Below are 15185 nucleotides of genomic sequence, written 5' to 3' on the forward strand. Positions count from 1 at the left end.
TAGAATAAATAATAAAAGATATTAATATTTAATTATTACATTTTTGTAATTCTTATATACTTTATGTAAGCGTAACATGTGTGTAGCATATGCTATTATGATATATATATATATATATATATGTAATATATATATATAAGATATGATATATATATATATATATGTGATATTTTTGTTTTAAAATATGATGGAATATTAAACTTTTTTATCATCTAAATTGTTCATAATTTTTTTTGGATATTAGTACTACATATATTATTAATATATTGTGAACATCAAGATGTATAGTCTGATTTTCAATTTTACTTGTCATCCTTAAGATATGTCGCATATTTTCTATTTTGCTTTTATTTTTTACTAGGTTATGAACCCACGCTACGCGTGGGTTTATTTGATATATTTTGATAAATATTAAATATGATTGATTACGGTAATAAAATATTATCTCATAAAAAAATTAAAATTAGTACTAAGGGAAAAAAATAAATTTCAGATATACAATTTTTTAAAATATAAAAATCAGTTGTGTTATAAAACCAAATCTGATAAAAAAAATCATAAATTTAACTTGACGTCCAGGCGAGGCAAATCAAACTGATGACCTCACACATCCTAAACCATTTTCTTTGACCACCAGAAAAACGAAACAATTTTATAATCATGAATTTAACTCGTTTTCATATTTAATTGATCGCTACCACCTATGTTTTCGTGTTTTTTATTCAATGTTTTCGTATTTTTCATATTCTTTCTTGTCATTTTCATTGTCAAATTTTGTGTTAATTGTCATCGTAACTTTTACCGTTTGGTTCTTCGTTATACTCTTTTTCTTCTTCTTCCTCGTCAACTTCTTCACATTCTTCCACTAAAAAACTTTTTTTTTAGACTACCACACAACTTGTTAACCCATCAAACTCGAAGAACAAAATCATTTCTTTTCTCATAAAATTTGTGAAATTCATGATTACCAGCATAGTCAACACATGCACCCAATTATTGACAATTTTATCCATATACTTATTTGGTTTTAGACTCACGCGTTTAGAAACTTCTCAAACCAAAATCCTTACTTGGTTTATAATATTTTAAAAACATAATAAAATATACTAATATTTATTTATTTAATATGAATCATATGATATATAGAAATACGAGTACACTATAAGAACATATTAATTATAAATAAATAATATCAATTATATTATATCATCAAATAATATCAATCTTATCATATTATCAAATAACCGCAACTGTGATTAAACGTAACCGTTTAACCGTTTGTTAAACAGTTCTGGTTAAGGTTACAAAATTTCTAACCATAACTGATGGTTAATAAACCTTAACCGTGACAACTGTAACCCTGCCATGCCTATGTATAGCTAATAAAACATGTGTGTTTGTCGTCCGTCTTTCTTCTTTAAACCTCAAAATTTGACTCAAACATCAAATTAAGGTCTTGTGATGTCAATCCTTCTTCCTTAGACCCAAAAATAAAAAATTAATGAAAGAATATCAACTCATCTATAAAATCATACACAAAAATATGTTTTACAGCTCATAAGAAATAAAAAGCACAAATGTCGATAAATAAGATAATTTATGTTTTGCATCAATATTTATAATATTTTAAATTTTTAAAAGGTTTCGAAATATAAAATTTGAACCTTTTAAAAATTTTCAATATTTATAATATTTAAACTTTTAAAATTTAAAACTTATAATATTTAAAAACTTTTTAAAAGCTAAGAAATTTTAAAAATTTCAATATTTATAATATTTAAACTTTTAAAATTTTTAAATATTATAATATATTTTTGAAACTGTTTAAAGTTTTAATTTGATCAAATAAAAAACCAGATCAAACCAAATAAAACTTTTAAACTTGGATGCCTGATAAATCAAGATTTCCTGCTCATTCGTTGTTGGAAGCATATTAATCTTATTTATACTGGTTCTGAACCATTGTCTAAAAAATTTCAAGCCGATGTGGGATATTATGCATAGTTCTTTGATTTCTATAAATTTAAAATTTTCCTTTTTCTAAAAAATTCTGTAAATTTAAAAAATGTTAATGAATGACATGTCAAATCATGATAGGTTGTTTAAAATAATTCTTAATATAGAAAATTCTGAAAATTGTATAAAATGTTAATAAGTGATATGTCAAATTATTATTGGTTGTTTAAAATCATATGTGGACGGCCTTAGGAGCTTATAACTCCTACTTTTTATTAGTATAGATTCATTTTAAGATAAATAATTCACATGAAATGCTCTATTTGTAACCATCTTCGTAGATATCTTATATAATAAAAAAGACTTCATTCTAAAATTTATATACAAGTTTTGAAAAATACTTATTTAAAAAAATATTTATATAATATAAACTATTAAATAATCAATTTATTCAATAAATTACTAAACTCATTTAAAAGTATATAAATTATATTTTGATATATTAATTTCAAAACTCACGACGGATGACACATTATCTAGTTTGATATAAAATGAAGACAACTACATAATTTGTGTTTTAGTCCATTATCTAATTTTTCTTTCATTATATTTTTTTAACAAATAAGATTTTAATTTAATCGTTTAATATTTTTCTACTTAACTTGTAGAAAACCCCTAGTACACAAGTTGGAAGAGATGATTCTTTTTTGTTTGAGTGCCATTATCAATTGTATTGTATGAGAAGGTTGAAATATATTATTCGTAAAATAGACTTTGTTTGTCACTGTCATACCCAATTTGATAGTCAATTTGATCATTATTATTAATAACTAACATAGGAAGGTTGGATCTCCGTATGAGTTTATCTTCAGTAACAAACAAACAAACAAACAAATAAACAAAACTCCACTGATACACACAAACGTTTTCCGAGGTTACTTTGTTCGGAAAGAAAGGTGCAAACATTGTTACTATGAGAAAAAAATATATATATAATAACACTCTGTGGTTCTATTACACAAACACATGATGGCATCAGCCAACGGTGCCTTTCTGAGGTAGAGTCTCGAAAGCAGATACAGTATTCTCAAACCTGACACGTGGCAGCGGCGCGCCGCTCTGTTTGATAGCACAAGCCGTTTTGTCTTCTAGGGGGCAACGAGCTTTAAGCATGGAGAAGACGTGATTATTCAGCCTCCGAGCTTTCTTCATCCCTTCCAACAAACCTTCCCATCCCTTTCGTACACATAAAAAAGATGTTTCAGATGGGAGAATGAGAGGATTCAACACATGAGAGGCTGGAGAAAGGAAAATCTACCTGATGGATCTGAGGATTCCTATGAGTATGTGAAGCAGAGACAGTTTCAACCTCAGAGACATTGAGTACTTGGTACGAGAAATCAAACAACTCAAAGTGAAGTTGCTGGCCGAGCAAGTATATAATGGTGCAACCACCCCAAGCTATCGAATCACCAAGCACTTCACGTTGAGCTGACTGTGGAGCTGGTACCTCCTCCAGATATCCCTGAGTTCATTGCAAACTTTATTTAAGAAATTGAGAAGAGAGATGAATGTTGTGGCTGTTAAAAAAAAATTGTTTTTAGATGGCTTACAATCTGCAGACCACCGTATATACGGTAAAAATCCTTTGAAGTTGTGATATCAATGAAGCCTGTCTTTGGAGGAGCACTCCATTTACTACAATATTTGTCGAGTGACGCACTTGTGAATGCAAGTGTGTACTCAAGAACGCTTCCACCGTTCATGTTCGCCTTATACAAAAGATCTGCACATATAATATTAGACCAAAACGATTAAAATTCTGTCACAGAAAAAGAGTAAAGAAGAAACTGGTGATTGACTACAACTCTTAATTAACCTGCAGCTTCTGCCTGTTTGGACATCGTATAGAACGCTGCTGGATTAAGACAACCGGGACTTGACACAACTGCAGAAGTTGCTGACTTTAAGAGATTGACAAGAGGGCTTTCACCGTCTTGAGCATTAACTATCTGTCCTTCAGCACCCGGGATTAATCCCAACCATGGAGCTGTTTGCATGAAACGCTTTGTGTCTATCTCTCTCTGTGTAAATATAGCATTATATACATTTGTTAGACTAAATCACAAGAATTTTTGGCTTTAAATCTTTACAATCTGTCAGATAGGACTGACCAATACGATATCGAGAAGTCCCATTGTATATATAACACTTCCAATTTCCTTTATTCCTCGTAGAACTTCTGACTTGAGTTCTGACTTACTGCCCCAGTTTAGTTGCTCTCGTATAAGCTTCATACAACCTTTAAATGAAACACCGAAAGGCATCAGTAAATAAAACAGCACAGAAAATCACAACACATCAAGAATACTGCAACTGGGCATTAACCTGTAACACCACCATCAAAAGAAAGCAATCCAATAGACTTGGGCATTGCTTCTTGCAATCCAGAGATCATTGGCTCAAGTGTAGTTATCTGAAAGTTTAGACAAAAGAACTATTTTAGCTGGTTCCTTTGTATAATTAGTACCTCGACGAAAGGAATAAATGGAATAAATGGTACAAAAAGTGCAAATATACCTTATTTGATATATGGTCCAGCAAAGCTCTTATTAGCCAAGGCAATGATCTGGATCCAAGAAGTTTAACTATGGAAAATAAATGTGGTATCCCAAAAAATCCACTATGCAATCGTGCAAAACTTTGATGAGCTGCATTTAAGTCCTACCAGAGAAACAAAAAAGCATGACAACAAAAATATAAAATGAGACCAAAGACACTACGGATGTAACCACAAAATGGGTCTATAAGATTGTTTCTGAACAAATTAAAAGAAGAAATGGCGTAAGTCATTTGCTCCTTACTTGAGTACCACAATAGAAACTAGGCTTAGCAGAAGGCACTGATGGTTTCTGAGTAGGAGGAACTTTCGATGAACGGACAAATCGCTGTGTGGTATTGCAAAGAATGAAGTTTGGTAGGAAATCACTCTGCATCTCTGACCAGATCTAGAAGACAACAGAAATATCAGAGATTGAGAGAAAAGGTGGGAAAAATTAGATTCAGGACTAATACGTTGTATGGCTGACCTGTGTAGCAAGTCGACTTGAAAATGAGACAAGAGAAATGTTTTCTTGCATTTCATTCAACATGAGGCTGAAAGGATCTATGGAAAGATCTTGTGAAAGCAATTCATGCGAGTGCTTTAGGATATCTATCAGCTTCTCCAATTCCTGCAATTGAAGAGAGCATCCACTTTTGTACATTGCAAAAGAAATGGTAATATATACAGAATCTAGAAAAAAAAAAAATCAAACTTACCACTACAGCACATAGATCCTGAGACTCAAAACGGTCAAAAAGAAACTCCAGGTTCTCTCTAAAGATTTTATTCATCCTTTGAGCGATCAAACTTCTTAAATTAATTGTTCTACCAAGTATCTGCATGTCACAAAAAAATTCAGTAAGAAGATTTATAAACATGCCAAGCCGCACATAATTATAACCACTGCTTGAAACATAATTTTAATCCTATGGTAGGTCATAACAATGGAGCTATACATTCAACAAATTGTGACTTTCTATATACCAGAAGAGTAGTATTATTATTTACCTTTACTTTTGTCATTTTAAATAACGCAGTAAACCTCACAGGCTGGATGGAGAACTTTTCACCATTGTCCAACGCAAAGAGAAATGATGGATCAAGAAGCTCACTATTGAACTCAACAATTGATGATAAAAGGGTTTAGCTCCTCATTAGTTAACAGTGAAGGGATTGAATATATCAAAAACAATGTAATTAGGTACCTCGCTGACCAACTCTTGTAATATGTGAATATAGACTCCGAAAGCCTTGAAACAAATATATCAAAACCATGGTCCACCTACAAAATGAAGACAGGATATAAGAAACGATAATTTTGTTCAAGGAACCTTTTCATTCAAGAAGCCCTATAGGTTTATAGCTGTTGAGATCGGAATTGAACTGTAGTTACCTCAGCTTCAATTTCATCATAGAGAAATCTCTGCCTCAGAACAACCAGAGCTTGTTGAGCTGAGTCATTATAAATGTCAAACGGCAGCAGAACACTCTCAAGAAGGCCTGAATTCTGGGCTTCCAGAATGTAGTCTATCAACATCCATGGTAGTGAACACTCAATCGGGAACTGCAGAAGTGAACGTATAACAATTTGTATTTGTAAGATCAAGTCAGGGCTGATGTGAAAACAAAATGGCAAAATATAGTTATAACCTTTTCGTATTGCTGCATACCTGAATAACACGTGAAGACTCCAGGTAAAATTCTCTAAACCACAGGAACCCCAGATCAGTCAGAATCCCAATACTTGCTGCAGCCATCATAAATTGAAGTTGAGGAGTCAAAAAGTTATTGATATGGCTCAATAAACTAACCAAAAAGACATTAAGCATGTGGGTTACCCGAGTAATCTAATATGTGCAAGAAAAAGCTGAGCTTGTAAAAGAAAGTTTCTAATTGCTTCAAGTCATTAACAGGAATCTCAGAGCCATTATTTCCAAAGAATCCCCCTGGCCTCCTCAGATTTCCACCAGAGACAACCTCATAAATCAGAAACTGCAAGCAATGCACCTAAAAGAACAAAGCAGCAATAAGTTCAAGTACAGGGTCTTACCATCTGTTGTTGTACCTTAAATAATCATGAAATGGACCCAAACCTGTGCTGCTGTTGGGGCAACTGGCCTTGGATAAAAGAAATTCGATCTGCTTTCATCACTTCCATGTTGTGAAGATGGAATCTCATGTTCGGGCCTGGTATTTGCCATCCAATCAGCTGAGAGTGTCCGCATATCAGAAAGAATCCTGAAATGCAATCATACATATGATACAGTTAACAATATGGAAAGCTCAAGTTTAAGGGGATGTGACTTGAAATAGAAAGAAAATAAAGGAAAACTAATTCACCTTGAGAGATCTTTCTTCTTTCGGAAGGTGGTACGCAACATTGTAGCTAATGTGTTCTGTACAAAATCCTGAACTTCGGCATGTATTGTCTCCCATAAAGCATCTGCAACTAATGTGTCACAACGCTGCAGCATCGATCCTACACTCTTTATATAGCCAACAAGTTCGACCAAGGCTTTCCTTTCTTCTGTAGTATAATTATACCTCACCACCTATCAAAAAGTATCAAAAACTTGTTACCATAAAGGATAAAATTTTCAGAAATTTATCACAAGTATTACCTTCTCGTAATCAGAGTATGATCCGGAGGCTTCCGGAGTCTCTCCTGCATCCCTACATGGGCGAGAGAATTTCCAAGCACATTGCTCCCAAATGCGCGCTGTCCATCTACTCAACAGTTGGAAGCCTTCAACAACCATATCGTACATATTTCCTTTGACCTCTCTGCACCATTCAGTATATGCTCCATCGTTTGACTTCAACAGCAATAACTGCATGAAAGCAAGTGAGAACAACATCCTAGAGACTCTAGATAAGAACACAAAAATTGATGCTGAAGGGATAGAAATAGCCTGAGAACCTGATTCATGGATGATGCAAATCGGATTGTGAAATCATCGTGCTCAGCGCGAAGAGCTCCAATGTGATTGACTATCAGATAGTGTCTCTGATATGTAAAATATGTTAAGGCTAGCAATATTCACAGCATGTGTACAGTTTACAATAATCCAGATAATACTTAATTAGGCACGAAACAGTGAAAATATTAAAGGATATTCTAGCGCTTCACGTGGAGGGAGCTCATGAGGTGCTGGAAGAGTCAGAAGGCGAGTCTGTGATGAAAACTTTTGAAAGTATACCGACAATTCTTTTAAAATTGCAGCAGGAGAAAGATGGAGATCTGGAAACGCAGGAATGACAGGATCATTCTGATAACCATAAGAACAACAAATATGTCAATTAGCGAGTTGGAAAAGGCTTTGAGGTATATTGGCTATGAATACAAAACTTAAACAGGTATAAGATGAATTTTCATACCTTGAAAATGTTTATCAATCTGTTCAGTTTTACCCTCTTGTACAAAGCCTCGGTATCTTTCTCAGATGGTGTTGCTAGGACAACAAGAACCGGTAAAACTCGAAGAAGAATATAACGCTCAGGAAAAAGTAGTGCAAAATCCAACTCCAGAGACTCCACGATGAAGACTATGAGAACTTGGAGAATATCTTCCACACTGATATTGCTTTAAGGAATCCAAAAGGGTGAAGTATAGTCAAATAGCACAAGGGACTTGGGCAGCATGTGTATCTCAAATAGAGAAACCCATAATAATGTCTTTAAAGGATACTTGTTTACACGGAACATCTCAACATGCAGGTTCAGTAAAATAGCCCATCGTGTACTCAGGAAAATCTGCATACATAAGAAATCACATTTTCATTTACAACAATTCACCGAAGGGATTAAGAAATGACTGCAAATACAAGCCATGCAAACACCTGTAAGTCATCTAACTCTTCTCTCATTGTATCTGTATCTTGCCACTGCGCACTGACTTGAGTAAATGTTCTGAAAAGAGTGAAAATATCTTCAGAACAGAAGCTTAAAAAAAAAGTTCTAGGAAACTAATTCAACTCTTAAAGAAGTCTTTAATAGATGAAATGATTGGTACCAACCATAAATCTACCTACATTGAAGTGTCCAATTTATAGAAAAATTAGAAAGGAAAGGTAAAAGTATTATATCTTTCACCTCTTGTACCAAGAGAAATCATTAGGAATGCTAGCTTTAGCATTTTTAAGATGATCCAGCTGAACCAAGACGTCAAGCAACTTTAGCATCGACCTATATTAGGTAAAATCATAGTTAAATTCTATTACCGAGGAGCGTTAATCATCGGAGTATCTATACAAAACATCAAAGAAAAAAAAATGAGAACCCACCAAAGATGTGTGACTGTGGGGCCATTGATGCGTCGTTCAGGTCTGGAAAACCGCTGCATGTCAGCAGCTAACTGCACAGATATAGAGCATATATCCACATTATTTCTGATACAGGAATTGAAATAAAACGAGTTGGACGAGGAAAGGTATACACCGCACTTTAGCTGAAGCCGACGATTGCCATCTCTGAATTTCGCGTAAACGACTCATTTCTAAGTCCAAAACCTGATATGTTTCTAGATACAAATCCGCTTGACTATGCTTCATAGATTCGGGAAGCTGCATGTATATTATTAATAAGAAAGTTATGTATATTATGGAAGAGATATACACAAGTAGACCCAGCAGCAGTTACCATATTGGATCTTATTTCAGTAATTTGACTAATTTCTATCATTCAGTATTATTTATACAGAGAAAGTAGTTGTTCTTGCTTTTCTTTTTGCATATACTTTGTAGTTCAAAAGATATTCTCACATAGTTGCTACGACGGTTCAAATACCATGAATGAAGAACTATAAATAGCATAATTCTCAAAGTTACTTTCAATCAAATAAAATGTCTAAAAGTAGACAAGCAATGAGGTACAATAATAGATTTTGCGAGGACCTGAGGTAGTGCTTTAACACAACTTCTATATGTGTATAGAATTGACGCCATCTCTTTTCCTTCTTGAATAAGTGTATTCTGCGTACAATTGGTCGAAAACTTGCTTGAAATATTTGAATATAATAAGATCACACCCGCTAAGAAAAGATTAATAACATGAACATAACCCATTAAAACAAAAATATTAGTCAGCCTTTATAAGATGAAGCAAATGAAGAAGAATCATATACCAGCTGGTTAAGAGCTTTTGTGTCTTCTGAGAGAGACAACCGGTATGCTGCAACATCACTATACTCTACATAATTATCAAAAAAAAAAAAAAAAAAAAAAAAAAAAAAAAAACAATCTTGATTAATTGGCTTTTTATGGTAAAAGAATGACAAGAGAAGTAAAGAAGCATACCAATGGGACTATCAGTAGCTGCTCTTTCAGCTGAAACCATCACAGCCGGTCCTTGGACTTCTGGTTGCTCATCCTATTAACAAAATTCAAAATGCATCAAGAAGACAGTCAAGTCCTGAGCATTAACATTGAAACCTATTTATTTTACAGCTAACAAGGCAAAAGATCCGCAGACAAAAATAGGCAAGACACGAAAATAATTTATCAACAAGTCCTCTCCTTTCTAGTCAAAATCTTCTGAAATTGAACCCCAGAACGGGAAATTGTAGTCAAAATGACCCAGAAACCCCACAAATTTTCGAAAATTTAAACCAAAAACTAGAACATCGGAGTTACCTCCAAGGAGAATGTGGAAAGAGCTGCGATTGCTTCTTCTACAGGAACCGCCATTGTCTTCTATTGACACACCTAGAAAGATCAAAGAAGAAGAAGAAGAAGCAATTATAGCAACATTGGGCGACTAAAGGAGAAAGCTTTCAACTTTGCGTTTCTTACCCAAACAACGACGATGGAGAGGAGAAGAGAGCTGCTTCCCTACTTCAACCCTTAATTCGGCTTTTGTTCTCTGATTCCTTATGGACCCAGATCGAGTTTTTTTGCTATTACTCTGTCTCTACCAAATATTTCGCAATGTTTGAAGCTTTCATTTTCTTTTCTTTTCTTTTTTTTTTCCTTCTCTAACCAAATGTTTTCTTGTTGGGTTCTCGTTTGTATTTGTATTTTCCACCTTTTATTTTTTCAATACATACTTAGTATATTTTGTTCAATTATTTATATTTTACTAAATAGAGTGGTTTTCCAAAATTTAAGTTTAAAGCTTTGAGACAAAGCATAACATTTGTGTCTTTTCTATGAAGCAAACTTGATGACAGGCCAATCATTCTTTTATACTCTCAAACTCAAACCATTTCTTTATACACTGAACATAACATAAAAAGTCACTTCGTAGGTAGAATCAAACAACAACTCCGGATCAGAAGTCAGAACCAGCAGTTGGTATTTATTGGTCTAAACCGTTCATGGTTTACTGTTTTTAACAGCCATAGGGACTGGAAAGGAGTCACTCAAGGACATGCCGTCTATAGTCTAACCAGAGATATTTTGTTTTCAGAAACATATATATTGAGATATAAAACTCTAACTAGCGATAACTGTCTTTGATTCCAAAAAAAAGTACTTTCTTTAGCTACATAAATTGAGAATTAAAATTATAATGGAGATAAAGATGATGCAAAGAAGAAGAAGAAGAAGAAATAGTAAATTGATTCATTCCAATGTTTTCAAAAGCCTGAAGAGACCAGCTGCTTCTCGAACCCGAGAAAACTCAATGCAGAAAGCTTGAACTTCTATGAATAGATCCTTCACTGTTACATTTACCCCAAGAAAAAAACATATATTACCCAACTGTAAAACATAAATGATAGACTACAGATTCCTCTGTGATTGTATCTATTGATCTTTCTTTGTGCTGTTGTTATTAGCAAAGTAAAATACCAAATTTGACAGCAATCAGTCAAAAACAGAGAATCCATACCGTTGATGATGTTGTTACGAATTAAGCTTTGCAAGAAGACGCAAACAAGCCGTACAAGCCTATTCTGCATGTATTTGTCTTGCTGCTACAGATCGAAAACAATATATCACTATACCATTAACAAAGCAGCAATACAGAAAAAAAAATATGTGCACACTGTAAATCAACAAATCCAGAGAATCATATACACAATAGCACATAATGCAGAGCACGAGCACAAGTTTTTCACACAAAACTATAGGATGGCGTTATAGCTATGCATAGACAGCTTTGTTTTATTTAAAAACCTAATGGAAAAACAAAAGAAAGCTTTGTTTTAATACCTTGGCGTTCTCACAAGACGATATGCAATTAGTGATGTACGACCGTATAAATTCCTTGGGAAGTTCAACTGCAGTTGTGAGCCTATTCACAACTTCCATTGAGTGCAGGCTCATGTCCATATTTACTAGAGCTGCCAAAAAATCGCTGCAGAAGCATTCTCAGATTTCCACTTTAAAAGTTATAATTTTGATAAAAATTAAATGGTGGAACCGATAAGGTGGATGACTTACTCAAGAATCTCTTTGTTGTTATTCAACTTGGTGAGAATCTCAACTGCTATTTGAGGATTGTGCTCTACTAATTGCTGAAAAATAAGAAACTAGATCACATGATAGGCGAGACGATAAGAAAGAAAAGAAAAAAAAAGCACCTGCAAGAAAATGAAATCACATACCGGCAGCTTCCGCGCAGTTATTCCACAATTATAGACAAGCTTTGGGTCATTTGTCAATTCTGTAGTGATGTCCTGGCCAGTAAATAAATTAAACTTGTTATTTTCTTCACTCAAAAGATCAAGGTTTTAAAAATGGATCAATACAAGTAAAGCTGATCAATCAAATCATCACAATCACTATTTATATTGCATAATCATTTCCATAAACTCTTACTGCAGTCAGTTCCTTCTTAATAACCTAGATCATTAAATCCAGTGAGAAAGAAAAAAATGATAGCATGACTTCTCTCTCAATCCTAGAGTATGTCTGCCATAAAATGGCTGCCTTTAAAACGTATGCATATGTAGTTACTGTCCCATTGCTATGTTAGCTCACTTATAAGTGTTAAAGCAAGATAAGCAATAAAATGTTCAATACTTGTATGACTTTATGCGGATATCATGAATTAACAAGCAATAATATACCTCTTGCTCCGAAGGAGAAAGTGTCATCTTTAAACCCTTCACAAGCAAGTCTCTAACTGTTGCACCTCTGCTAGTATCAGCACACATTTTATCATCCCAAACAAGCTCATGCTTGTTATCAGGGTCAATCCAAAGCAACTGTAAGAAGTTGAACCATTGAGGGTCAGTTCGATAATTTTCCAAACCAAATGAATAGTGGGTTAATCTTAGCCTTACCTCGCTCTGATGAACTGGGTACCTTGGTGGACATGGACGGATCCACCTAGGAGCTAATCCCCCCATTGTAGAATTTTCCAATAAGCCAGACAGGGCCTCGTCTCTATCACCAGATCCAATTCTGGGATTCCCTCCAGGTTGCACATCGAACCTAAAAATATTATTTGACTCAAAGATCATCCATAAAATCAACTTAAATTTTGCACATGAATTACAACACATAACATTAGGCTGAGAGGAAAACTGGAAGCTTAGGGGAAATAGATCAGATTAAACTGTACATAACAGTTAGAAAGTAACGGAATTCCCTAACCCATAGGTTACATACTCTGGGGAATTAGGATCACATCCACGAGGCACATCAGGGTCATGCAATAGCTTTTTGAGGGAATAGTCTGCAAAAATGTGACTAGATGGTCCAGTATCGGCTTTGTCGCCATACTCTCGTTGCAGCTCTCCTAGTTCCGGAAAATCCTGACAGAACATCACCATATTAAATTACTAACAAGAAAAGGTTTTTCAAAATGTTCTCCAGGTAATGTTAGGCATAATAAAGGAACAGTTATGATGAAGATAAAATAAATTAGAGATATAATTGGAAAAGAGTATATCAACGCATCAATCACTCTTACATGAGTTGAAGGATCAAACGATCTGATATAATCAACAGCTGACTGTTTGAGAATCTGCAAGGAAACAAATTATCATTACTTTAATTGATCATGAATACCTACTTAGTATCCACAGGTCACAGAGCTCATAAAATTATAAAAATCAGGACTTGACAATAATATGAGAAACGGAAGAAGGCTTAGAATATGCCTGAAAAAAGATAAGTGACCCCAGCAAACAAATTTTCACCAAGGAAAATAGTAGTCTTAGAGAGTATATATAAAAAGGGAATTGCATAACAGCTTTATGCATAAGTTTTGAATTTTCATGGATTTGCAAAACAGAAGCAGGCAAACAGCTCAATGAAACAGCTATATGTGCAGCTATATCCTACCTCTTTCACGTTGTTGTAATTATTCCATTGTAACAGGTGGAGAAGAAATGCTCTCTCAGACTTTTCCAGTTGCTCATTACAAGCAGCCTACAAAATGCAGAGATATTGTTATTCCTTAACACGAGAAGACCAGATCATCTTAATATTAAAACATGTTTGCCTAAATCAATCTATAGAAAACCAAACACATCACTATATAAAATTTAGCATTTAGCCTCAGAGAATACATGGAAACTCATTATTCTCCATCACCATGCCACTTCGAGAGAAAAAAATGACCTATACTAACTACCAATCTTAACACTTAAATATGTTTTTGAAAACAAATTTATATCAGTAACTACAATTTTCTAGGGATAACAACACACTCATTACATCAAGAGACAATCAACAAGAACAGATGGAGTCTGCATAACGAAAGGCTGCTTACACTTATCATTTCAGATAAAAATGGGTTAAAAGATGGCTTCTGGGAAGAATAACAATGGTATATGATACCAAATGCAATTATACGTTCCGTACCACAAAGCATCTTCTGATCCTGAAACTGAACAAAAAAATTCAATTCAATTAGTCCCCCCAAATCTGAGAATAGATATTAGAAATGGTTATCAAATGTACACACAGCCTCATATCACCACTCTCGAGTTATCCCAGTGAGATTGAACACTAGTAAAGCTAACTCAAACACTCGATTTCCACCCACGAATTCAATATACAAACCACAGAAACGAACAAGAAAGAAGAACTCATTTTTATAGAGAAAATGACAAAAACGAAACCAAACCCTAGATTCAAATGAAATCCTTCGACTGAAACATCCAAAAAAACCCCTAAAGCTCACTACTTTGTCCACACAATCGAGGAACACGAGGCCTAGCATCAAGAGAAAGTTCAAAAAAGAGTAAAAGAAGAGGGAATATAGCGGGGCGCGAGCTAACACATGCCTGCAACATCATGGAAAGAGAATTGCACACAGCGAGGTGACTAGAGCTCTGCAACTTAGAGTTGAATTGCGATAGAACGACCTCCATCGGGAGGAGATCCGATTTGAGCAGCGACAGAACAGTCGCCGACTCTTCAATCTTCATAAGCACCGTCGTTGATCGATTCATCCCTAAACCTGGATTCCAAAATTTCAATCAATCTTCTCTGTAGGGATTTTTTATTTTTCAAAGTTTCATCTGTGAAATTGACCTTATACCTCTTTCTCAGCCAGAAGGGTTCGAGCCTCTCGTGAAGGTCACTTTTGGTAATTTGACTTTATTCACTTTGGTAAGGTTTTAAAGGGTTTTTATACAACTAATATCTCTATTTTGGAATTATATTAAAATCATATATTAGGAGAAACTTTAAAAAAAAAAAAACAACTTATAAGAAAAAATATTAAT

General features: G+C 34.1%; 2 protein-coding genes across 11 annotated transcripts; both read right to left on the bottom strand.

Annotated features, from left to right (window-relative positions):
- Nucleotides 1-2753: 2753 nt before the first annotated feature.
- Nucleotides 2754-10628, bottom strand: LOC104706147 (protein PIR). 2 transcript variants are annotated; one of them, XM_087462713.1, is made up of 31 exons: nt 10351-10628; nt 10192-10263; nt 9856-9928; nt 9684-9748; nt 9454-9531; nt 9004-9123; nt 8845-8915; nt 8654-8746; nt 8401-8470; nt 8250-8314; nt 7940-8135; nt 7679-7830; nt 7482-7575; nt 7183-7392; nt 6902-7113; nt 6655-6799; nt 6400-6568; nt 6232-6308; nt 5955-6125; nt 5767-5843; nt 5570-5672; nt 5278-5397; nt 5046-5189; nt 4821-4964; nt 4537-4680; nt 4345-4432; nt 4131-4258; nt 3836-4040; nt 3570-3742; nt 3275-3481; nt 2754-3192 (listed from the first exon to the last, which is right to left on the bottom strand). In XM_087462713.1, exons 2-31 carry the CDS (start codon nt 10243-10245, stop codon nt 2992-2994), a joined length of 3849 nt encoding a protein of 1282 aa, XP_087318839.1. In that variant the 5' UTR covers nt 10246-10263; nt 10351-10628; the 3' UTR covers nt 2754-2991. The 2 variants fall into 2 exon arrangements, with proteins under 2 accessions (XP_087318839.1, XP_087318840.1); XM_087462714.1 differs by having other exon boundaries at nt 7482-7570; nt 7674-7830.
- Nucleotides 10629-10954: 326 nt separating this feature from the next.
- Nucleotides 10955-15185, bottom strand: LOC104706148 (uncharacterized). 9 transcript variants are annotated; one of them, XM_010422292.3, is made up of 13 exons: nt 14999-15185; nt 14742-14917; nt 14225-14341; nt 13795-13881; nt 13421-13474; nt 13117-13262; nt 12789-12939; nt 12573-12710; nt 12108-12179; nt 11944-12017; nt 11713-11857; nt 11390-11474; nt 10955-11219 (listed from the first exon to the last, which is right to left on the bottom strand). In XM_010422292.3, the coding sequence occupies exons 2-13, from the start codon at nt 14907-14909 to the stop codon at nt 11122-11124; spliced, it is 1335 nt and encodes a 444-aa protein (XP_010420594.1). In that variant the 5' UTR covers nt 14910-14917; nt 14999-15185; the 3' UTR covers nt 10955-11121. The 9 variants fall into 9 exon arrangements, 5 of the variants coding, with proteins under 5 accessions (XP_010420594.1, XP_010420597.1, XP_010420598.1 ...); XM_010422295.3 differs by having other exon boundaries at nt 14225-14335; nt 14999-15138; XM_010422296.3 differs by having other exon boundaries at nt 11390-11471; nt 14225-14335; nt 14999-15125.

Source organism: Camelina sativa, chromosome 8 (assembly GCF_030686135.1).
Source record: "Camelina sativa cultivar CO46 ecotype springtype chromosome 8, ASM3068613v1".
Classification (NCBI taxonomy): Eukaryota; Viridiplantae; Streptophyta; class Magnoliopsida; order Brassicales; family Brassicaceae; genus Camelina; species Camelina sativa.